Consider the following 23134-nt stretch of genomic DNA (forward strand, 5'->3'; position numbering starts at 1 on the left):
TGATGTTCATTAGTGATCTTCAGACGGACCTGTACATGTGATTTCCTGAGCGGGGGGACCTGTACATGTGATTTCCTGAGCGGGGGGACCTGTACATGTGATTTCCTGAGCGGGGGGGACCTGTACATGTGATTTCCTGAGCGGGGGGACCTGTACATGTGATTTCCTGAGCGGGGGACCTGTACATGTGATTTCCTGAGCGGGGGGGACCTGTACATGTGATTTTCCTGAGCGGGGGGGACCTGTACATGTGATTTTCCTGAGCGGGGGGGACCTGTATATGTGATTTTCCTGAGCGGGGGGGACCTGTATATGTGATTTCCTGAGCGGGGGGATCTGTACATGTGATTTTCCTGAGCGGGGGGACCTGTACATGTGATTTTCCTGAGCGGGGGGACCTTGCGGGGGCTGCAGGATTTCAGTCCCTCGCGGTGTGTTACCGATTGTTCTCTTGGTGACTATGGTCCCAGCTGAGATGATGGAGAAGATTCTCCGGTGTAGTTCTGGGCGGATTCCTCACCGTTCTCCTGATCATTGATCCTCCACAAGGTCCCTCCTCCTCTACAATATAGACCACATGGTGTATAGAATTCACACCAGAGCCTCGTGGAAAGGAAAGAACATTCCTTGAGGTTTTGCCTGTAATGCAGCCTTTTATGGCGCTGGACCCTGCGTCATGGAGCCCTGCGCAGTGTTCTGACCAAGGTGCTTTCCTGCAGGGTGCTATACAGGTCCAGGGGAGTGGACCCCACATTAAGGGGAGCCCAGTCTCTGAAGGTCTGTATGACAAAGCTCACTTTGATGGGTGAAGGTTGGGTCTGGCCGTGTTTTCTACAGCAAACCCTGTGGCGGGAAATAATCCGGACTGATCGCCTGGATATAAAAGAGACCCCTGACAGTTATTAATTACTAATGTAGGCTGATATACGTACTACAGAGGATATCCGGTTCTTTAAAAGTTCAAAAGTTTTGGGAAGTTGCCCTGTATTAAAAGCAAACTCGTAAAAGACTAACTGCCTCTATATTGAGATGATTCAAACTAACTGACTCCTATGATGAGATCATTACCGTGTTTCCCCGAAAGTAAGACATCCTCCGAAAGTAAGACCTCCCACCAGGTTTCCATCTCACAGAAATATAAGGCATCCCCCGCTAATAAGGCATCCCCCGCTAATAAGGCATCCCCCGCTAATAAGGCATCCCCCGCTAATAAGGCATCCCCCGATAATGAGGCATCCCCCGATAATAAGTCCTCCACCAAACATAAGGCCTCCCCGATAATAAAGCCACCTGAAACTACCGTAAGAAGTCTGACTCCTCTTGACCGTAGCGGTGGCGAGTGACGTCACCGTCATCAGAGAGCCCGCGCCGCTGCCATGACATGCTGATGCCTTTTGCCACCTGACGGAGTCTGCTTCACAAGACAGTGAGTCGTGCGGGGCAGGAGTCGGGCATATTGAAGGAGAGAGGGTAAATAATCCACACAGGGGTGGGGGGCTCACAGTAGATTTGAGGGGGGGGGATCAAGATGGAACAGGTGGATTAGAAGGGGGGAGATCAAGATGGCACAGGTGGATTAGAAGGGGGGAGATCAAGATGGCACAGGTGGATTAGAAGGGGGGAGATCAAGATGGCACAGGTGGATTAGAAGGGGGGAGATCAAGATGGCACAGGTGGATTAGAAGTGGGGGAGCAAGATGGCACAGGTGGATTGGAAGTGGGGGATCAAGATGGCACAGGTGGATTGGAAGTGGGGGATCAAGATGGCACAGGTGGATTAGAAGTGGGGGAGCAAGATGGCACAGGTGGATTAGACATCCCCTGAAAATAAGACCTAGCACATCTTTGGGAGCAAAAATTAATATGACACTGTCTTATTTTCGGGGAAACAGGGTAAAACAAGGGTAAGTACCCCAATGTTCAAAAGTTACAACAACACGCTGAACAAGGCCTAACCGACCACCTAAATATAAAAGGACGCCACGGTGGTTACTACTGTAGTACCCAGAAAATCCGGTGTTCTGCCTAATAGAGTCCGGCCATCCATATGTGTCCGCTCCATACTGCGCATGCGCAGTACGGAGCAGACGAAGCTTCGGAAAATCTCCGAAGCTGAACGGCGCCTGCGCCGTGAGTGGAGGTGGTGGCCCCACTATCCAAGCGGACATAGGGCTTAGAATTTTAGAGGGCCCCTCGCAGGCGAGCTTCGCTCGCCACGCTTCGGGCTCAGCCTCGCTGCGCTCGGCTCTTTTTTATTCTAACTCTATGTCCACTTGGATGGTGGGGGATAGAACCTGGACTCACGGCGCAGGCGCCGTTCATCCTCGGCAATTTTCGGAATCTGTGCTCCTGTGTACTGCGCATGCGCAGTACGCAGAGGACAGCATCTGATGGAGGACCCTATTTGACAAGACACCGGTACTCAAACGTTCAAAAGTTTTGGGACATTGTCATATGGTTGAAAACAGCACGGAAAAAAATAACTGAATTAGAATTATATTATATACATACCCTGTTTCCCTAAAAATAAGACAGTGTCTTATATTAATTTTTGCTCCCAAAGATGTGCTAGGTCTTATTTTCAGGGGATGTCTAATCCACCTGTGCCATCTTGATCTCCCCCCTTCTAATCCACCTGTGCCATTTGACCGCCCCTCAAATCCGCTGTGAGCCCCCCACCCCTGTGTTGATTATTTACCCTCTCTCTTTCAATGTGCCCGACTCCTGCCCCGCACGACTCACTGTCTTTTGTGAAGCAGACTCCGTCAGGTGGCAGAAGGCTTTAGCATGTCATGGCCGCGGCGCGGGCTCTCTGATGACGGTGACGTCACTCGCCACCACTACGGTCCAGAGGAGTCAGACTCCTTACGGTACGGTAGCTTCAGGTGGCTTTATTATCGGGGAGGCCTTATGTTTGGTGGAGGAGTTATTATCGGGGGGGGGGCCTTATAATCGGGGGATGCCTTATATTTCTGCGAGATGGTAACCTGGTGGGAGGTCTTACTTTCGGAGGATGTCTTACTTTCGGGGAAACACGGTAGCACCCAACAAGTTGATAGTCACTAATGAAGCGGTTAATATCCAAATCAACATTTAACCCTTTAGGCACCAGCGTGTCCGCTAGATAAATCCCTTTTGTGTTTCACGTTTTTTGGAGAGTTCTCTGACTCTCCAACAGGGTTTTAAATGGTCCACTCCCCAGAATTTTAATCCGGAGGGATCTTGGTTATGGAAAAAATTTTTAACAGTGCAGTGACACGTTCTGGTCTCTGAAACCTATTTTGGTATTGGTGATGGGTCCTGCGATTTCTTATTCGTAGCAGCCTTTTTTGTTGCGGCCTATGTGTACAGGAGTCCACAAGGGCATTGTAATGCATATACAACAAATGCCGTACTGCAGGTGATGAATTCTTTTATATTAGATGTATTTTTTCCAAAAATGTATTTTTTAACCATTTGCCGACCAGCGCACGACGATGTACGTCGACAGAATGGCACGGGCAGACAAATGGGCGTACATGTACGTCCCTTTTTTAAAATTTGCCGCCCTGCCATCGGGAGCGCGCTCCCGCGTCAGTCGGGACCCCCGTGAGTCCGGTCGCAGGACCCGCGGACTCTATCGCCGCGGGCATACCCTGCGATCGTCTCACGGAGCGGCCCAAATGAAGAAATGCCGTTTTGTAAACAGCATTTCTCCATTCTGCCTAGCAACTAGTGACGCTGATCTCTGCTCCAATCACATGGGAGCAGAGATCAGCGTCACTAGTTGCTAGGCAGAATGGAGAAATGCTGTTTACAACGGCATTTCTTCATTTGGCCGCTCCGTGAGACGATCGCGGGACAATTTGTGATTGGAGCAGAGATCAGTGTTCACTAAATGAAAGCCCAACCCCCCCCCCCCCCACAGTTAGTAACACACCCCTAGGAACACTTAACCCCTACACTGCCACCCACTGGTTAACCGCTTCACTGCCAGTGTCATTTACACAGGAATCACTGCATTTATATAGCACTGATTGCTGTATAAATGACAATGGTCCCAAAAATGTGTCAAAAGTGTCCGATGTGTCCGCCGCAATGTCGCAGTCACAATAAAAATCGCTGATCGCCGCCATTACTAGTAAAAAAATAATAAAAAATTATTAATAAAAATGCCATAAAATTATCCCCTATTTTGTAAACGCTATAACTTTTCCGCAAACCAATCAATAATCACTTATTGCGATTTTTTTTTTTTTTACCAAAAATATGTAGAAGAATACGTATCGGCCTAAACTGAGGGAAAAAAATGTTTTTTTTATATATTTTTGGGGGATATTTATTATAACAAAAAGTAAAAAATAATGCGTTTTTTTTTTTTTTTTCAAAATTGTGGCTCTAATTTTTGTTTATAGCGCAAAAAATAAAAACCGCAGGGGTGATCAAATACCACCAAAAGAAAGCTCTATTTGTGGGGAAAAAAAAGGACGTCAATTTTTGTTTGGGAGCCACGTCGCACGACCGCGCAATTGTCAGTTAAAGCGACACAGCGCCGAATCGCAAAAAGTGGTCTGGTCTTTGACCAGCAAAATGGTCCGGGGCTGAAAGTGGTTAATAACCTGGGCCTGTGATTTAAAAATCTTCTACCTCCAGTACAATTTCGTTTTGAATTCTTGTCAATTGTCCCTTAGGGATATTTCTGAGCCACATCGGATGGGTGGCCGCTCTGGATTGGTAAGTAGCTATTGGCATCAGTTGGTTTGAAATAGACAGACAGACAGACGTGCCCAATTTAGTGCCATGGCATAAAATCTTCAAATCCAAGAGGTGTATATTTGTGTCACTGAATTCACTGGTTAGTTTTATATTTATTAGTGTTGTTGTTCAGTTCAGCCAAAAACAATTGTAAAGATGCTGATGTTCCAGACCAGGGGTGCCCAACCAGGGAGCCCTCTGATGTGGCCCGCGGAGCCCTCTGATGTGGCCCGCAACCTCCTGCTCTGTAATGGAATAGACTACTGTTATTAATAGTAAGTTTATTACTAAAATCACAGTGTATATATGGGCATATCTGTTCTGCAGTGGTTACTGGGCTGCTTTCAAACTGATCCACAGTTGCAGAGCAGTGCACCTGAGGGTTACCTGCACTGAGCCATAGGCCCCTTTCACACGGTCAGTCCGACCCAATTGGACCCTCCGTTCACCTCTAAGGAGTAGAAGATGTAAATGGATTTTTGTCCATTTACAAATGCCTACCTCCAATTTGATCTGCAAAAAGAAAAAGAAAAAAGAAAAAATGGGCTATATAGAGTAGAGTGGGCTGCCATGCACCTGCTTCGCTCATTGTGGCCGCGACCGGTTACCAAGTCACATAGGTGGCCCTCGCTCTTCAAAAGGTTGGGCACCCCTGTTCCAGACCATATAAAAAAACAAGTCATCTATATACGGTACCTTCTCTAAAGTATTAGCTGATCTCTTTTTCATGGAAAAGATGGTCTTGTCTTCCCATTCCCCCATGAATAGGTTTGCAATGCTTGGGGCAAACTTCGCACCCATTGCCACACCACGTTTCTGAGAATATATATACCTTCTCTAAAGTATTAGCTGGTCTCTTTTCATGGAAAAGATGGTTTTGTCTTTCCATCCCCCCATGGATAGGTTTGCAATGCTTGGGGCGAACTTTGCACCCATTGCCACACCACGTTTCTGAGAATAAAAGTTGCCGTCGTACCAAAAGTAATTGTGGCTTAAGCAAAAATCCAGGGAATATTTTTTTTTGATGGTATGTCAGATCATCTCTTTGCCCTTGTACACAAAGTCAGAGATTCTGACAACCAAATCCGTCGGATCTTGTCCGAAACTGTTGCATACACACGGGTCGGACAAAGTTGTCGAAAAATCCGATCTTTCAGAATGTGATGACGTAATTTCGTTACGATGGGACTACATTCAGGCTAGTAGCCAATAGCTTTGATGTAGGAATTTGATCTGAGCATGCGTGGCACTTTGTCCGATCGGAATTCTCTACACATGATCGGAGTATGTCCGATCGGAGCAGTTTGTCGGAAAATATTTCCAGCAAGTTGGAAAATTTGGTCCGACGGATATTCCGACGGAAACAGTCCGATGCAGACCACACACAGTCGGATTATCCGACAACACGGTCCGATAGGACACATTCCGACGGATTCTCCGACCGTGTGTACAAGGGCTTAGACTTGAGGCCCAATTCAACGCTAGCAAGGCATCATCGTGTTGGTTAATGGTGTATATATAGCGAGGATACGTCTGCGGGTTACCAGGTACACCTCTTCTTTCCCTTGTAAATCAATTTCTTGTAGTAGCTGTAGCAAATTTTTTGTATCGCGTAAATGTTCTGGTTCTTATCACGCTCTTTTGTAGAAACAAATCCAAATATTGTCCCATCCGGGATGCCACCGAATCTATCCCATTCACTATGGGTCTTCCTGGTGGACAGAGCGCATCTTTATGGATCTTTGGGAGAGTGTATATCACCGGAATTCTACTACTACTTGGAACCAAGTATTTCTTTATTGGATAGGACTCCCGATGAATAGCCGGACTCTACCAGACTCTTTAGGTCATTTTCGTACTGCCTGGTGGGATCTCTATCCAATTTTAAATATGTTTCTGTGTCATCCAACATCTCACTTAGCTGGTTATGATAAAATTCCTTTGTGAGCAATACGATTCCACCTCCTCTGTCCGCTGGTCTGATGATGAGGTCTTTTCTCGCTAATGATTTAATACCTTCTTGGATATGTCTCGGATTTACGATTTTTTTTTTGGTGTCAGGCCCTCTTAGAACTAGTCCTTTGAAAACGTCCACTTGTTGATTTGCAGTGATAGGTGGATTGAAAAGCGATTTTATTACGCAATTCACGATCTACAGGCACCGAGGACCGACTAGATACTGGTTGTGAGTTTTTATTTAAAGAAGTTTTTCATATTTTATTTTTCTTATGTACTTGTGTACATCAATAAACACATTTGATCTCATTAACTGGTCTGTTCAAACCGCATTTTAGGCCCAAGTTTAAAATGTTGGTTTCTTTATGGGTCAGTTCTATATCCGTCAGATTAAAAATTCCTCCTATTCCAGCTCTCGCCTTCTTTTTCTGGATCCTTCGTCCAGCTCTGCAGCCCCTAATTCTTCTCTCCTTGGACCTTGATACTGGGGTTCTTCCCTCCTTGGACCTTGATACTGGGGTTCTTCTCTCCTTGGACCTTGATACTGGGGTTCTTCCCTCCTTGGACCTTGATACTGGGCTTCTTCCCTCCTTGGACCTTGATGCTGGGATTCTTCCCTCCTTGGACCTTGATGCTGGGGTTCTTCCCTCCTTGGACCTTGATGCTGGGGTTCTTCCCTCCTTGGACCTTGATACTGGGGTTCTTCCCTCCTTGGTCCTTGATACTGGGGTTCTTCCCTCCTTGGTCCTTGATACTGGGGTTCTTCCCTCCCTTGGACCTTGATACTGAGGTTCTTCCCTCCCTTGGACCTTGATACTGGGGTTCTAACCTCCCTTGGACCTTGATACTGGGGTTCTAACCTCCCTTGGACCTTGATACTGGAGTTCTAACCTCCCTTGGACCTTGATACTGGAGTTCTTCCCTCCTTGGACCTTGATACTGGGGTTCTTGCCTCCTTGGACCTTGATACTGGGGTTCTTGCCTCCTTGGACCTTGATACTGGGGTTCTTCCCTCCCTTGGACCTTGATACTGGGGTTCTTCCCTCCCTTGGACCTTGATACTGGGGTTCTTCCTTCCCTTGGACCTTGATACTGGGGTTCTTCCTTCCCTTGGACCTTGATACTGGGGTTCTTCCCTCCCTTGGACCTTGATACTGAGGTTCTTCCCTCCCTTGGACCTTGATACTGGGGTTCTTCCCTCCCTTGGACCTTGATACTGGGGTTCTTCCTTCCCTTGGACCTTGATACTGGGGTTCTTCCCTCCTTGGACCTTGATACTGGGGTTCTTCCCTCCCTTGGACCTTGATACTGGGGTTCTTCCCTCCCTTGGACCTTGATACTGGGGTTCTTCCTTCCCTTGGACCTTGATACTGGGGTTCTTCCTTCCCTTGGACCTTGATACTGGGGTTCTTCCCTCCCTTGGACCTTGATACTGAGGTTCTTCCCTCCCTTGGACCTTGATACTGGGGTTCTTCCCTCCCTTGGACCTTGATACTGGGGTTCTTCCTTCCCTTGGACCTTGATACTGGGGTTCTTCCCTCCTTGGACCTTGATACTGGGGTTCTTCCCTCCCTTGGACCTTGATACTGGGGTTCTTCCCTCCCTTGGACCTTGATACTGGGGTTCTTCCTTCCCTTGGACCTTGATACTGGGGTTCTTCCTTCCCTTGGACCTTGATACTGGGGTTCTTCCCTCCCTTGGACCTTGATACTGAGGTTCTTCCCTCCCTTGGACCTTGATACTGGGGTTCTTCCCTCCCTTGGACCTTGATACTGGGGTTCTTCCTTCCCTTGGACCTTGATACTGGGGTTCTTCCCTCCTTGGACCTTGATACTGGGGTTGCTCTCTCTCTCTCTCCCAATAAGGTGGTTTTCTCCATTGCTGTCCCCTGTATTCTTGTGTTGGGTGAACGTTCATTGGTGGTCTTCCTCTCCTGGGTGAGCCATTCTGGCTTCGTCTCTGCCATCCCCTCCCCCTCTCTAAAAAAAAAAAAAAAAAAAAAGGACGGGGGATTGGTATCTTTCTCTATCTTCATGTTGCCATAAGGCATCAAACCTGTTTATATACTGGGACATGGTATTGATTATTATATGTAGACTGATATTGAGGATTTATATAACCTCCTCTTTTTTTTGTCCCCTTCCCAAATTTTGTTGGCTCCTAAATCGGGGTCGATTGTTCCAATGGTGGAAGTAGGGGGTCCTTCTGCTCCCTGATGGTCCCTTTATTGATAATGCTAATAGTGAAGTCACACATTCTGAAAACCCCACAGGGAGATCACATCCTGTAAATAATGATCCCTCAATAAAGGGACCATCAGGGAGCAGAAGGACCCCTACTTCCACCATTGGAACAATAATAATCATTATTAGACACTGGTCCTTTCTGTTGTTGCCACAAATAAATCTAATTTGAGCAGAAATCTCCTATCTCTATGAAATTTTTTGGTCTATTTTTTTTTCTTTGCGTATCTTTATCTACTTTTTTCTAGTTTCTTTTTTATCCTTGTATTGAAATCTGCTACTTGTTGGGAGTCCTTAATAGGTTCCAGCTGTGTTTTGTAACTCCTTTTAATTCTAGTCTCCAACCGAGTCATTTTAGCAAGTTTTCTTTTTAAGATAAGATCCTGCAATTTTTAAACCTATCCCATTAAAAAATTTCTAGTCATTCCTTAGTGGATTCAGGGTCATCTAGCCTGAAGAATTCCTGCCTTCCAAGAATTGGGAGCAGAAATGAAGCTAGCCTTGAGTACCATCAAGGGTCAGATCTCGGCCTCCTTGGTAGTAACTTCGGCAAGGAGAGTTTTTCAGAATTGGCAGCTTTTTCCTGTAAGGAGCCATACTTAATTATTCATAAGGACAAGGTGGTGTTGTGTCCACATCCAACCTTTTTGCCCAAGGTAGTGTCCACTTTTCACTTAAACCAAGACGTCTCCTTGCCTTCGTTTTTTCCCAGAACCTCGCTCCTGCGGAAGAAAAATCATTGCATTTTCTCAACGTGGTTGAGAGCTGTCAGGATCTATCTGAAGGTGGCGGCTCAGATAAGGAAGACCGATGCTTTTTGTGCTGCCAGATGGGCCCAGAAAAGGGCAGGCAGCATCAAAATCGACTTATTTCCCAGTGGATTTCGTCGGGTTATAGTTCTGGCTTATGGATTGAAAAGAAGGGTTTCACCTTTTACAAATTAGAGCGCACTCTACCGGGGGGAGCGAGTGCTTCATGGGCAGTGCATCACCAGGCCTCTATGGCTCAGGTTTGCAAGGCCAGAACTTGGTTGTCAGAACGTACATTTACTAAATTTTACCAGATGGGTGTAAGGTGGCAGGCGGATGCCGCTTTTGGGCGCAGTGTACTGCAGGCAGCAATATAGGTCCTCACGTCTGGTGCCTGCTTTGCTATATCTCTCTCTCTCAGCCCCCCCTCAAGGGCATTGCTTTGGGACATCCCACATAGTGATTACTGTGGCTCTGTGTCCCATGATGTACAATGAAGAAAATAGAATTTTTAATGCAGCTTGCCTGTAAAATCCTTTTCTTGGAGTACATCTTGGGACACAGAGCTCCCTCCCCTCTTGCTGGTATATACATTGCTTTTCTACAAAACTGAGGTACTTGCTGTATGGGAGGGGATATATAGAGGGACTTCTATACAGAAAACAAGCTGAGATTAGGAGCACTCCCTTTAAGAGAGTTGTCTAATCTCAGCTCATTACCTGTGTAGAAGACACCTGGGAGCCAGAAATCTTGCTGATTTGATGGGGTGTACCAGTGTCCGTTCACCTATAGGTGGTGTATAACCCACATAGTAATTTACTATGGCTGCTCTGTGTCCCATGATGTACTCCAAGAAAAGGATTTTACAGGTAAGCTGTATTAAAAATGTTATTTTTTGTGTTTCTTCCATTTGTGAATAATAATCCCACCAACTGTTGTCACCTCTCACCAAGCTGCTCGGCGATGGTCTTGTAGCCCATTCCAGCCTTGTGTAGGTCTCCAATCTTCTCCCCGACGTCCTCCGACAGATCTTTGGTCTCCATGGTGGAGAGATTGGAATCTGATTGCTTCTGTGGACAGGTGTCTTCTATACAGGTAACAAGCTGAGATTAGGAGCACTCCCTTTAAGAGTGCTCCTAATCTCAGCTCTTTATCTGTATAGAAGACACCTGGGAGTCAGAAATCTTGCTGATTTGATGGGGGATCAAATACTTATTTCACTCACTTTAAAATGCAAATCAATTTATAATTTTTTTTTTTTTTAAATGTGTTTTTCTGGATATTTTTGTTATTTTGTTTCTCACTGTTAAAATAAACCGACCATAAAAATGTATAGACTGATCGTTTCTTTGTCAGCAGGCAAACGTACAAAATCAGCAGCCAATCAAATGCAGTGAGGTGAAAAAATTGTTGTGATTGGTCTGAGGTCAGCTATGGACCTGTTTTCTGGAGTCTGTGTTATGTTGGGTCTGAGGTCCGCTATGGACCTGTTTCTGGAGTCTCTATATGTTGTGATGGGTCTGAGGTCAGCTACGGACCTGTTTCTGGAGTCTCTGTATGTTGTGATGGGTCTGAGGTCGGCTACGGACCTGTTTCTGGAGTCTCTATATGTTGTGATGGGTCTGAGGTCGGCTACGGACCTGTTTCTGGAGTCTCTATATGTTGTGATGGGTCTGAGGTCAGCTACGGACCTGTTTCTGGAGTCTCTATATGTTGTGATGGGTCTGAGGTCAGCTACGGACCTGTTTCTGGAGTCTCTATATGTTGTGATGGGTCTGAGGTCAGCTATGGACCTGTTTTCTGGAGTCTGTGTTATGTTGGGTCTGAGGTCCGCTATGGACCTGTTTCTGGAGTCTCTATATGTTGTGATGGGTCTGAGGTCAGCTACGGACCTGTTTCTGGAGTCTCTGTATGTTGTGATGGGTCTGAGGTCGGCTACGGACCTGTTTCTGGAGTCTCTATATGTTGTGATGGGTCTGAGGTCAGCTACGGACCTGTTTCTGGAGTCTCTATATGTTGTGATGGGTCTGAGGTCCGCTATGGACCTGTTTCTGGAGTCTCTATATGTTGTGATGGGTCTGAGGTCAGCTACGGACCTGTTTCTGGAGTCTCTATATGTTGTGATGGGTCTGAGGTCAGCTACGGACCTGTTTCTGGAGTCTCTATATGTTGTGATGGGTCTGAGGTCAGCTACGGACCTGTTTCTGGAGTCTCTATATGTTGTGATGGGTCTGAGGTCAGCTATGGACCTGTTTTCTGGAGTCTGTGTTATGTTGGGTCTGAGGTCCGCTATGGACCTGTTTCTGGAGTCTCTATATGTTGTGATGGGTCTGAGGTCAGCTACGGACCTGTTTCTGGAGTCTCTGTATGTTGTGATGGGTCTGAGGTCGGCTACGGACCTGTTTCTGGAGTCTCTATATGTTGTGATGGGTCTGAGGTCGGCTACGGACCTGTTTCTGGAGTCTCTATATGTTGTGATGGGTCTGAGGTCAGCTACGGACCTGTTTCTGGAGTCTCTGTATGTTGTGATGGGTCTGAGGTCGGCTACGGACCTGTTTCTGGAGTCTCTGTATGTTGTGATGGGTCTGAGGTCGGCTACGGACCTGTTTCTGGAGTCTCTATATGTTGTGATGGGTCTGAGGTCCGCTATGGACCTGTTTCTGGAGTCTCTATATGTTGTGATGGGTCTGAGGTCGGCTACGGACCTGTTTCTGGAGTCTCTATATGTTGTGATGGGTCTGAGGTCAGCTACGGACCTGTTTCTGGAGTCTCTATATGTTGTGATGGGTCTGAGGTCCGCTATGGACCTGTTTCTGGAGTCTCTATATGTTGTGATGGGTCTGAGGTCAGCTACGGACCTGTTTCTGGAGTCTCTATATGTTGTGATGGGTCTGAGGTCAGCTATGGACCTGTTTCTGGAGTCTCTATATGTTGTGATGGGTCTGAGGTCCGCTATGGACCTGTTTCTGGAGTCTCTATATGTTGTGATGGGTCTGAGGTCAGCTACGGACCTGTTTCTGGAGTCTCTGTATGTTGTGATGGGTCTGAGGTCAGCTACGGACCTGTTTCTGGAGTCTCTATATGTTGTGATGGGTCTGAGGTCAGCTACGGACCTGTTTCTGGAGTCTCTATATGTTGTGATGGGTCTGAGGTCAGCTACGGACCTGTTTCTGGAGTCTCTATATGTTGTAATGGGTCTGAGGTCCGCTATGGACCTGTTTCTGGAGTCTCTATATGTTGTGATGGGTCTGAGGTCAGCTACGGACCTGTTTCTGTAGTCTCTATATGTTGTGATGGGTCTGAGGTCCGCTACGGACCTGTTTTCTGGAGTCTCTATATGTTGTGATGGGTCTGAGGTCAGCTACGGACCTGTTTCTGGAGTCTCTATATGTTGTGATGGGTCTGAGGTCAGATACAGACCTGTTTCTGTAGTCTCTATATGTTGTGATGGGTCTGAGGTCCGCTATGGACCTGTTTCTGGAGTCTCTATATGTTGTGATGGGTCTGAGGTCAGATACAGACCTGTTTCTGGAGTCTCTATATGTTGTGATGGGTCTGAGGTCAGCTATGGACCTGTTTCTGGAGTCTCTATATGTTGTGATGGGTCTGAGGTCCGCTACGGACCTGTTTCTGGAGTCTCTATATGTTGTGATGGGTCTGAGGTCAGCTACGGACCTGTTTCTGGAGTCTCTATATGTTGTGATGGGTCTGAGGTCAGCTACGGACCTGTTTCTGGAGTCTCTATATGTTGTGATGGGTCTGAGGTCAGATGTGGACCAGTTTCTGTAGTCTAAAATTGAATCCCAGGTTTCTTGTCATATATTGGAGGCGTTCTCCAGCTGCAGGTAAAGAGTACCCAAAAAGGGTAGAGGACAAGTACTGGTCACCAGTGCTACCTGTAGGCTCCCTGCAGCTGATCTTTTCCCTATTAACAAGGCAGCATATGGTAATGTCTCTGCATGGAGGTGACCTTCTTAGTAGGGGAGAAGGCTTACCAGCATGGAGATCTTTGCTTTGCAGCTCCTCCAGGTACAGCTTCCCCTCCAGTACAGAGAACAGCGAGCAGCACAGTAATCGCATCTCCAAATCTCACATGTAATCTCCTGAGACTGGCAGTCAGAAGCGGTGGTGTCTTAGATGATCTTACACTGCAGATATACAGCTACAGTGTACAGGCTGGGAGTGCCCAGGCGGAGCACTGTCGTCGGGAGTGCCTAGGCCCAGGCGGAGCACTGTTGTTTTTAGGAGCAAATTGCAACAAAGTGTAGATTATTATTATTCTTTTTTAATGTTAATGTTTACATCTCTCTACATGTAGTTTGTTCACCCTTGATGCTGCCCCCTCTGGTCCTGACACCGCCACTGCTCCTGCTGTTCCCCCTCTGGTCCTGACACAGCCACTGGTCCTGCTGTTCCCCCTCTGGTCCTGACACCGCCACTGCTCCTGCTGTTCCCCCTCTGGTCCTGACACCGCCACTGCTCCTGCTGTTCCCCCTCTGGTTTTGACACCGCCACTGCTCCTGCTGTTCCCCCTCTGGTTTTGACACCGCCACTGCTCCTGCTGTTCCTCCTCTGGTTTTGACACCGCCACTGCTCCTGCTGTTCCCCCTCTGGTTTTGACACCGCCACTGCTCCTGCTGTTCCCCCTCTGGTTCTGACACCGGCACTGCTGTTCCCCCTCTGGTCCCGATGCCTCGACTGCTCCTGCCGTGCCCTTTCTGGTCCCGACGCCTCGACTGCTCCTGCCGTGCCCTTTCTGGTCCCGACGCCTCGACTGCTCCTGCCGTGCCCTTTCTGGTCCCGACGCCTCGACTGCTCCTGCCGTGCCCTTTCTGGTCCCGACGCCTCGACTGCTCCTGCCGTGCCCTTTCTGGTCCCGACGCCTCGACTGCTCCTGCCGTGCCCTTTCTGGTCCCGACGCCTCGACTGCTCCTGCCGTGCCCTTTCTGGTCCCGACGCCTCGACTGCTCCTGCCGTGCCCTTTCTGGTCCCGACGCCTCGACTGCTCCGGCCGTGCCCTTTCTGGTCCCGACGCCTCGACTGCTCCGGCCGTGCCCTTTCTGGTCCCGACGCCTCGACTGCTCCGGCCGTGCCCTTTCTGGTCCCGACGCCTCGACTGCTCCGGCCGTGCCCTTTCTGGTCCCGACGCCTCGACTGCTCCGGCCGTGCCCTTTCTGGTCCCGACGCCTCGACTGCTCCTGCCGTGCCCTTTCTGGTCCCGACGCCTCGACTGCTCCTGCCGTGCCCTTTCTGGTCCCGACGCCTCGACTGCTCCTGCCGTGCCCTTTCTGGTCCCGACGCCTCGACTGCTCCGGCCGTGCCCTTTCTGGTCCCGACGCCTCGACTGCTCCGGCCGTGCCCTTTCTGGTCCCGACGCCTCGACTGCTCCGGCCGTGCCCTTTCTGGTCCCGACGCCTCGACTGCTCCGGCCGTGCCCTTTCTGGTCCCGACGCCTCGACTGCTCCTGCCGTGCCCTTTCTGGTCCCGACGCCTCGACTGCTCCTGCCGTGCCCTTTCTGGTCCCGACGCCTCGACTGCTCCCGACCACTGCTCCCGCCGTGCCCTTTCTGGTCCTGACACTGTCCTTCGGTCCTGGTCTTTCCTCTTTTGGTCCTCATATTGAACCCTCTCATGTACTAACCATCTTTCTCCATCTATCTTTCTCTCAGGAGTGACTTGTATTCGCCCCGAGGACCTGGAATTTCCCAACACCATGACTGACATTGATTACGACACATGGATGCTGAGGTAGGACCCCTGTGGGGACTATGATGGAGGACCCCTCCGGGGAACCTGGGCTTTGTTTTACGGTGTTGCTCTGGAGTAGACACTACAAGGAGTCGCCTGTTATTCAGAAGAGCCGCCTGTGCTCTTTTCCGATTTGGTTTCTCTGGTAGTGAGGCCTGACTTCATGGCTGAGCTGCACCCGCTGCCATCCTAGTCTCCAATGAGACTGTCAGATCAGTACTGGCACTCTCTGGTTGGACAGACTGGTGGTAGTTGGTGTTCTTATCCATTAAATCTGGAAGAAGCAGAAAGGTAATCAGAGGGGAGCACAGGAAAGGCCCTTCTGATCAATGGCTGGGCCTCTATGTTGTCATGTCTGCTTTCAGAAGAATGTTTGCTCCATGAATGTTGATGGAAGGCCCCATGATAGTCCCAACCCTTCCGCTGTTCTTACAAAGGCACAGCCCCTTAGGGTCCCCAGAAGGTGATTGATGACCCATGAGGGTCCTAAACTCTTCCTCTTTTTTTACTAGTGGCATAACCCTCTTGGGCCCCCAAAAGAGGACAGAAGACCCCATAATGGCCCCAACCCTTCCTCTGTTTTTCCAGCCACATAGCCATCATGGGCCCCCAAAAGGTGATTGATTGGCCCTGTGAGGTTCCTAACCCTTTCACTGATTTTCTAGTGGCACAGCAATCATGCAGGACGGTAACACTCTAAGGACCAACTATGGATGTGATCTGGATTCTTTGGGATCGGCGTCCCGTATCGGAATGATGAAGACCACCAGGGGAGACCTTCACTATTATATTGATGGTGTGGACCAGGGCGTGGCCTGTACAGGACTTCCTTCTGAAAGAGGTAAGCTCCATCCACAATGCACTGCTGCCCCTCCCACCCCCACCCACTTTCGTTAACTCTTAGCTCTCCTCTGCAGATATCTTTGCTGTGGTGGACTTGTATGGTCAATGTGTCCAAGTGTCCCTCACTGGTGGTAGCGGCCTTATTGATAACAGCTTATCTGCCAGTCACGTGACGGATAAATCCTTCCCTACCCCTTCACCAGGTAAGTTGGCAGTACGTACCGCTTCTCCCACAGGGTGTCCGTATGTACCACTATTTCCGCAGGATGTCTGGCATGTGCTGCTCCTCCCTCTGAGTGTCGGTATGTACCTCTCCTCCTGCAGGGTGTTCCGCAGGGTGTCCGGCGCGTGCCGCTCCTCCCCCGGAGTCTCGGTATGTACCGCTCCTCCCGCAGGGTGTTGGTATATACCGCTATTTCCGCAGGCTGTCCAGCGTGTGCCGCTTCTCCCGCAGGGTGTCCGGCACGTGCCGCTCCTCCCCCGGAGTCTCGTATGTACCTCTCCTCCTGCAGGGTGTTCCGCAGGGTGTCCGGCGCGTGCCGCTCCTTCCCCGGAGTCTCGGTATGTGCCGCTCCTCCCGCAGGGTGTTGGTATATACCGCTATTTCCGCAGGCTGTCCAGCGTGTGCCGCTTCTCCCGCAGGGTGTCCGGCGTGTGCCGCTCCTCCCCCGGAGTCTCGGTATGTACCTCTCCTCCTGCAGGGTGTTCCGCAGGGTGTCCGGCGCGTGCCGCTCCTTCCCCGGAGTCTCGGTATGTGCCGCTCCTCCCGCAGGGTGTTGGTATATACCGCTATTTCCGCAGGCTGTCCAGCGTGTGCCGCTTCTCCCGCAAGGTGTTCGGCGCGTGCCGCTCCTCCCCCGGAGTCTCGGTATGTAGCGCTTCTCCTGCAGGGTGTCCGGCGCGTGCCGCTCCTCCCCCGGAGTCTTGGTATGTAGCGCTCCTCCCGCAGGGTGTCCGGCGCGTGCTGCTCCTCCCGCAGGGTGTTGGTATATACCACTATTTCCACAGGCTGTCCGGCGCGTGCCGCTCCTCCCCCGGAGTCTCGGTATGTAGCGCTTCTCCTGCAGGGTGTCCGGCGCGTGCCGCTCCTCCCCCGGAGTCTCGGTATGTAGCGATTCTCACGCAGGGTGTCCGGCGCGTGCTACTCCTCCCGCAGGGTGTTGGTATATACCGCTATTTCCGCAGGCTGTCCAGCGTGTGCCGCTTCTCCCGCAGGGTGTCCAGGCGCGTGCCGCTCCTCCCCCGGAGTCTCGGTATGTACCTCTCCTCCTGCAGGGTGTTCCGCAGGGTGTCCGGCGCGTGCCGCTCCTCCCCCGGAGTCTCGGTATGTACCGCTCCTCCCGCAGGGTGTTGGTATATACCGCTATTTCCGCAGGCTGTCCAGCGTGTGCCGCTTCTCCCGCAGGGTGTCCGGCGCGTGCCGCTCCTCCCCCGGAGTCTCGGTATGTACCGCTCCTCCCGCAGGGTGTTGGTATATACCGCTATTTCCGCAGGCTGTCCAGCATGTGCCGCTTCTCCCGCAGGGTGTCCGGCGCGTGCCGCTCCTCCCCCGGAGTCTCGGTATGTACGGCTCCTCCCGCAGGGTGTTGGTATATACCGCTATTTCCGCAGGCTGTCCAGCGTGTGCCGCTCCTCCCGCAGGGTGTCGGCTCATGATTAGAGCTCAGTCACAGCAGTATACTTTGTCCCTGCCCCCATGTGAGAGTGCTGGCTGCCTGAATGACCAATCACCAAGGATTAGCACCGACATGGGGCAAAGGAATCACATGCTGTTCTATACCCAGAAGTACCGGTCTCCTGATGACTTGCGGGGGGGGGGGGGGTGTTACTTTTCCCGCCCCCATCAGACTGTAATATAAACTGTCCATGTGCCCTGGCAGTGCCCAGCGTGTCGCACCGGTTCCATATTATGTGCGGGAAGAACGTGACGGTGTTATGTGATGGGAGTCGGGCGGAGAGATGTGCCGGATATGGCGATGGGATCGTCTTCAGCAATCATGAGCTCCTCCCCGGTGAGGTGTTTGAGGTGAGAGGGGGAGAGACAATGGGGGGCAGAGGGGGGGGTGAGGAGGGAGAACGGGGCAGAGGGGGGGATGAGGAGGGAGAACGGGGCAGAGGCGGGGGGTGATAAGGGAGAACGGGGCAGAGGCGGGGGGGATGATGAGGGAGAACGGGGCAGAGGCGGGGGGGATGATGAGGGAGAACGGGGCAGAGGCGGGGGGGATGATGAGGGAGAACGGGGCAGAGGCGGGGGGGATGATGAGGGAGAACGGGGCAGAGGCGGGGGGGATGGAGGAGGGAGAACGGGGCAGAGGCGGGGGGGATGAGGAGGGAGAACGGGCCAGAGGGGGGGGGATGAGGAGGGAGAACGGGCCAGAGGGGGGGGATGAGGAGGGAGAACGGGTCAGAGGGGGGGGGTGATGAGGGAGAACGGGTCAGAGGGGGGGGGGGGTGATGAGGGAGAACGGGGCAGAGGGGGGGGGGGGTGATGAGGGAGAACGGGGCAGAGGGGGGGGGGTGATGAGGGAGAACGGGGCGGGGGGGGTGGGGGGTGATGAGGGAGAACGGGGCGGGGGGGGGTGATGAGGGAGAACGGGGCAGAGGCGGGGGGGGGTGATGAGGGAGAACGGGGCAGAGGCGGGGGGGGGTGATGAGGGAGAACGGGGCAGAGGCGGGGGGGGTGATGAGGGAGAACGGGGCAGAGGCGGGGGGGATGATGAGGGAGAACGGGGCAGAGGCGGGGGGATGATGAGGGAGAACGGGGCAGAGGCGGGGGGGATGATGAGGGAGAACGGGGCAGAGGCGGGGGGGATGAGGAGGGAGAACGGGGCAGAGGGGGGATGAGGAGGGGGGGCAGAGGGAGGACACGGCATGGGGGGATGGGTGATGGAGAGATGAGGGAGGCAAATACAAGAGAGACAGACTGATATGGGAGAGAGAGAAGAGAAGGGAGGACAGAGTTGGGGGAGTAGACATCAGAAACAATAGGGCATTAAAGGTGTCATAAAAAGGTGGGCAGGTAAGAGAAGGGAGAGGTAGAGAATAAGAGGCAGGTGGAGAGAGAGAGAGGATAGGAGAGAAGGGAGAGCCGGGCAGGCGGGGGGATGGGAGACCCAGGTGGACGGAGAGAAGTCACGGGTGGGTGGACAGAGAAGAGAGAGGACTGGTAGTGGGGAGTGAAGTCACGGGTGGGTGGACGGAGTGAAGTCACGGGTGGGTGGACAGAGAAGAGAGAGAACTGGTAGGGGGAGGGAAGTCAGGGGTGGGTGGACGGAGTGAAGTCACGGGTGGGTGGACAGAGAAGAGAGAACTGGTAGGGGGAGTGATGTCAGGGGCGGGTGGATGGAGAGAAGTCACGGGTGGGTGGACAGAGAAGAGAGAGGACTGGTATGGGAGTGAAGTCACGGGTGGGTGGACGGAGTGAAGTCACGGGTGGGTGGACAGAGAAGAGAGAGAACTGGTAGGGGGAGTGATGTCAGGGGCGGGTGGATGGAGAGAAGTCACGGGTGGGTGGACAGAGAAGAGAGAGGACTGGTAGTGGGAGTGATGTCAGGGGTGGGTGGACGGAGTGAAGTCACGGGTGGGTGGACAGAGAAGAGAGAACTGGTAGGGGGAGTGATGTCAGGGGCGGGTGGATGGAGAGAAGTCACGGGTGGGTGGACAGAGAAGAGAGAGAACTGGTAGGGGGAGGGAAGTCAGGGGTGGGTGGACGGAGTGAAGTCACGGGTGGGTGGACAGAGAAGAGAGAACTGGTAGGGGGAGTGATGTCAGGGGCGGGTGGATGGAGAGAAGTCACGGGTGGGTGGACAGAGAAGAGAGAGGACTGGTAGTGGGAGAGAAGTCACGGGTGGGTGGACAGAGAAGAGAGAGGACTGGTAGTGGGAGAGAAGTCACGGGTGGGTGGACAGAGAAGGGAGAGACTGGTAGGGGGAGTGATGTCAGGGGCGGGTGGACAGAGAAGAGAGAGGACTGGTAGTGGGAGAGAAGTCACGGGTGGGTGGACAGAGAAGAGAGAGGACTGGTAGTGGGAGAGAAGTCACGGGTGGGTGGACAGAGAAGAGAGAGGACTGGTAGTGGGAGAGAAGTCACGGGTGGGTGGACAGAGAAGGGAGAGACTGGTAGGGGGAGTGATGTCAGGGGCGGGTGGACAGAGAAGAGAGAGGACTGGTAGTGGGAGAGAAGTCACGGGTGGGTGGACAGAGAAGAGAGAGGACTGGTAGTGGGAGAGAAGTCACGGGTGGGTGGACAGAGAAGAGAGAGGACTGGTAGTGGGAGAGAAGTCACGGGTGGGTGGACAGAGAAGGGAGAGACTGGGTAGGGGGAGTGATGTCAGGGGCGGGTGGACGGAGAGAAGAAAGGGTGGGGTAGAAAAAGGAATAGTATTGGCCAGGTAGACGGGAAGATGGGAGGCAGAGAGAAGGGGGGGTAGTTGACACTTTGTTTCTCCTTCTTGTTATATTGTCTTGTCTCCCTCTTTCAGGTGAAAGTGGAAAGGCTGGATCCACGCTGGTCAGGATCCTGCTCCATGGGAGTCACCTCCATCCCTCCTCATGATGCCCCCTTCCTGGGTGGTGGGCTACCAGCAAGAGCTCTAGATCTTCGCTCACGGGTCACATGGCTGGTTTCCGGCTCTGAGGTTATAAGGAACGGACAGCGGCTCAGAGACAACTACTGCAGCAGCCTGGAGAGGATCCGGGTATGGTGGCAGATGGGGAGGTTTGTGGGACATAGTGCTGCAGATGGGAACAGTGTTGGAATAAAAAGATGAGGTTTGTTGATGGTTGTTGGACATTTAGGAGAGGTTGGGGATGATAGTTGGTTATGAAGGAGAGGTTGGGGATGATGGTTGGTTATGAAGGAGAGGTTGGGGAATGATGGTTGGTTATGAAGGAGAGGTTGGGGGTGGTGGTTGGTTATGAAGGAGAGGTTGGGGGTGGTGGTTGGTTAGGAAGGAGAGGTTGGGGGTGGTGGTTGGTTATGAAGGAGAGGTTGGGGATGATAGTTGGTTATGAAGGAGAGGTTGGGGGTGGTGGTTGGTTATGAAGGAGAGGTTGGGGATGATGGTTGGTTATGAAGGAGAGGTTGGGGGTGGTGGTTGGTTAGGAAGGAGAGGTTGGGGGTGGTGGTTGGTTATGAAGGAGAGGTTGGGGATGATAGTTGGTTATGAAGGAGAGGTTGGGGGTGGTGGTTGGTTATGAAGGAGAGGTTGGGGATGATAGTTGGTTATGAAGGAGAGGTTGGGGATGATGGTTGGTTATGAAGGAGAGGTTGGGGAATGATGGTTGGTTATGAAGGAGAGGTTGGGGATGATGGTTGGTTATGAAGGAGAGGTTGGGGATGGTGGTTGGTTATGAAGGAGAGGTTGGGGATGATGGTTGGTTATGAAGGAGAGATTGGGGATGATGGTTGGTTATGAAGGAGAGGTTGGGGATGATGGTTGGTTATGAAGGAGAGGTTGGGGGTGATGGTTGGTTACGAAGGAGAGGTTGGGGATGATGGTTGGTTATGAAGGAGAGGTTGGGGATGGTGGTTGGTTATGAAGGAGAGGTTGGGGATGGTGGTTGGGTATGAAGGAGAGATTGGGGGTGGTGGTTGGTTAGGAAGGAGAGGTTGGGGATGATGGTTGGTTACGAAGGAGAGGTTGGGGATGATGGTTGGTTATGAAGGAGAGGTTGGGGATGATGGTTGGTTATGAAGGAGAGGTTGGGGATGGTGGTTGGTTATGAAGGAAGGTTGGGGGTGGTGGTTGGTTAGGAAGGAGAGATTGGGGGTGGTGGTTGGTTATGAAGGAGAGGTTGGGGGTGGTGGTTGGTTATGAAGGAGAGGTTGGGGATGATGGTTGGTTATGAAGGAGAGGTTGGGGATGGTGGTTGGTTATGAAGGAGAGGTTGGGGATGGTGGATGGTTATGAGGGAGAGGTTGGGGATGATGGGTTGGTTATGAAGGAGAGGTTGGGGATGATGGTTGGTTATGAAGGAGAGGTTGGGGAATGATGGTTGGTTATGAAGTAGAGGTTGGGGATGATGGTTGGGGATGGTGGTTGGTTATGAAGGAGAGGTTGGGGATGATGGTTGGTTATGAAGGAGAGGTTGGGGATGGTGGTTGGTTATGAAGGAGAGGTTGGGGATGATAGTTGGTTATGAAGGAGAGGTTGGGGTGATGGTTGGTTATGAAGGAGAGGTTGGGGATGATAGTTGGTTATGAAGGAGAGGTTGGGGATGGTGGTTGGTTATGAAGGAGAGGTTTGGGGATGATGGTTGGATATGAAGGAGAGGTTGGGGATGATGGTTGGTTATGAAGGAGAGGTTGGGGAATGATGGTTGGTTATGAAGGAGAGGTTGGGGATGATGGTTGGTATGAAGGAGAGGTTGGGGGTGGTGGTTGGTTATGAAGGAGAGGTTGGGGGTGGTGGGTTGGTTAGGAAGGAGAGGTTGGGGATGATGGTTGGTTATGAAGGAGAGGTTGGGGATGGTGGTTGGTTAGGAAGGAGAGGTTGGGGAATGATGGTTGGTTATGAAGGAGAGGTTGGGGATGATGGTTGGTTATGAAGGAGAGGTTTGGGATGATGGTTGGTTATGAAGGAGAGGTTGGGGGTGGTGGTTGGTTAGGAAGGAGAGGTTGGGGGTGGTGGTTGGTTATGAAGGAGAGGTTGGGGATGGTGGTTGGTTATGAAGGAGAGGTTGGGGATGGTGGTTGGTTAGGAAGGAGAGGTTGGGGGTGGTGGTTGGTTATGAAGGAGAGGTTGGGGATGATGGTTGGTTTGAAGGAGAGGTTGGGGATGATGGTTGGTTATGAAGGAGAGGTTGGGGAATGATGGTTGGTTATGAAGGAGAGGTTGGGGATGATGGTTGGTTATGAAGG

At 51.4% G+C, this 23134-nt stretch overlaps 1 protein-coding gene across 1 annotated transcript in view; it reads left to right on the forward strand.

Moving 5' to 3' along the window:
• LOC143959396 (neuralized-like protein 4) overlaps positions 1–23134 on the forward strand; it is a gene marked incomplete in the record, with an annotated part of 104341 nt that overhangs the window by 54935 nt on the left and 26272 nt on the right. The window contains 5 exon segments of the mRNA XM_077468032.1: positions 15352–15430; positions 16096–16271; positions 16348–16476; positions 18154–18299; positions 20754–20969. Of these exon segments, the coding sequence (XP_077324158.1) occupies positions 15352–15430; positions 16096–16271; positions 16348–16476; positions 18154–18299; positions 20754–20969 (746 nt within the window).

The sequence above is a fragment of the Lithobates pipiens genome, unplaced genomic scaffold (assembly GCF_037356315.1).
Source record: "Lithobates pipiens isolate NorthernLeopardFrog02 unplaced genomic scaffold, aLitPip1_a1.2 Scaffold_73, whole genome shotgun sequence".
In the NCBI taxonomy this organism is placed as follows: Eukaryota; Metazoa; Chordata; class Amphibia; order Anura; family Ranidae; genus Lithobates; species Lithobates pipiens.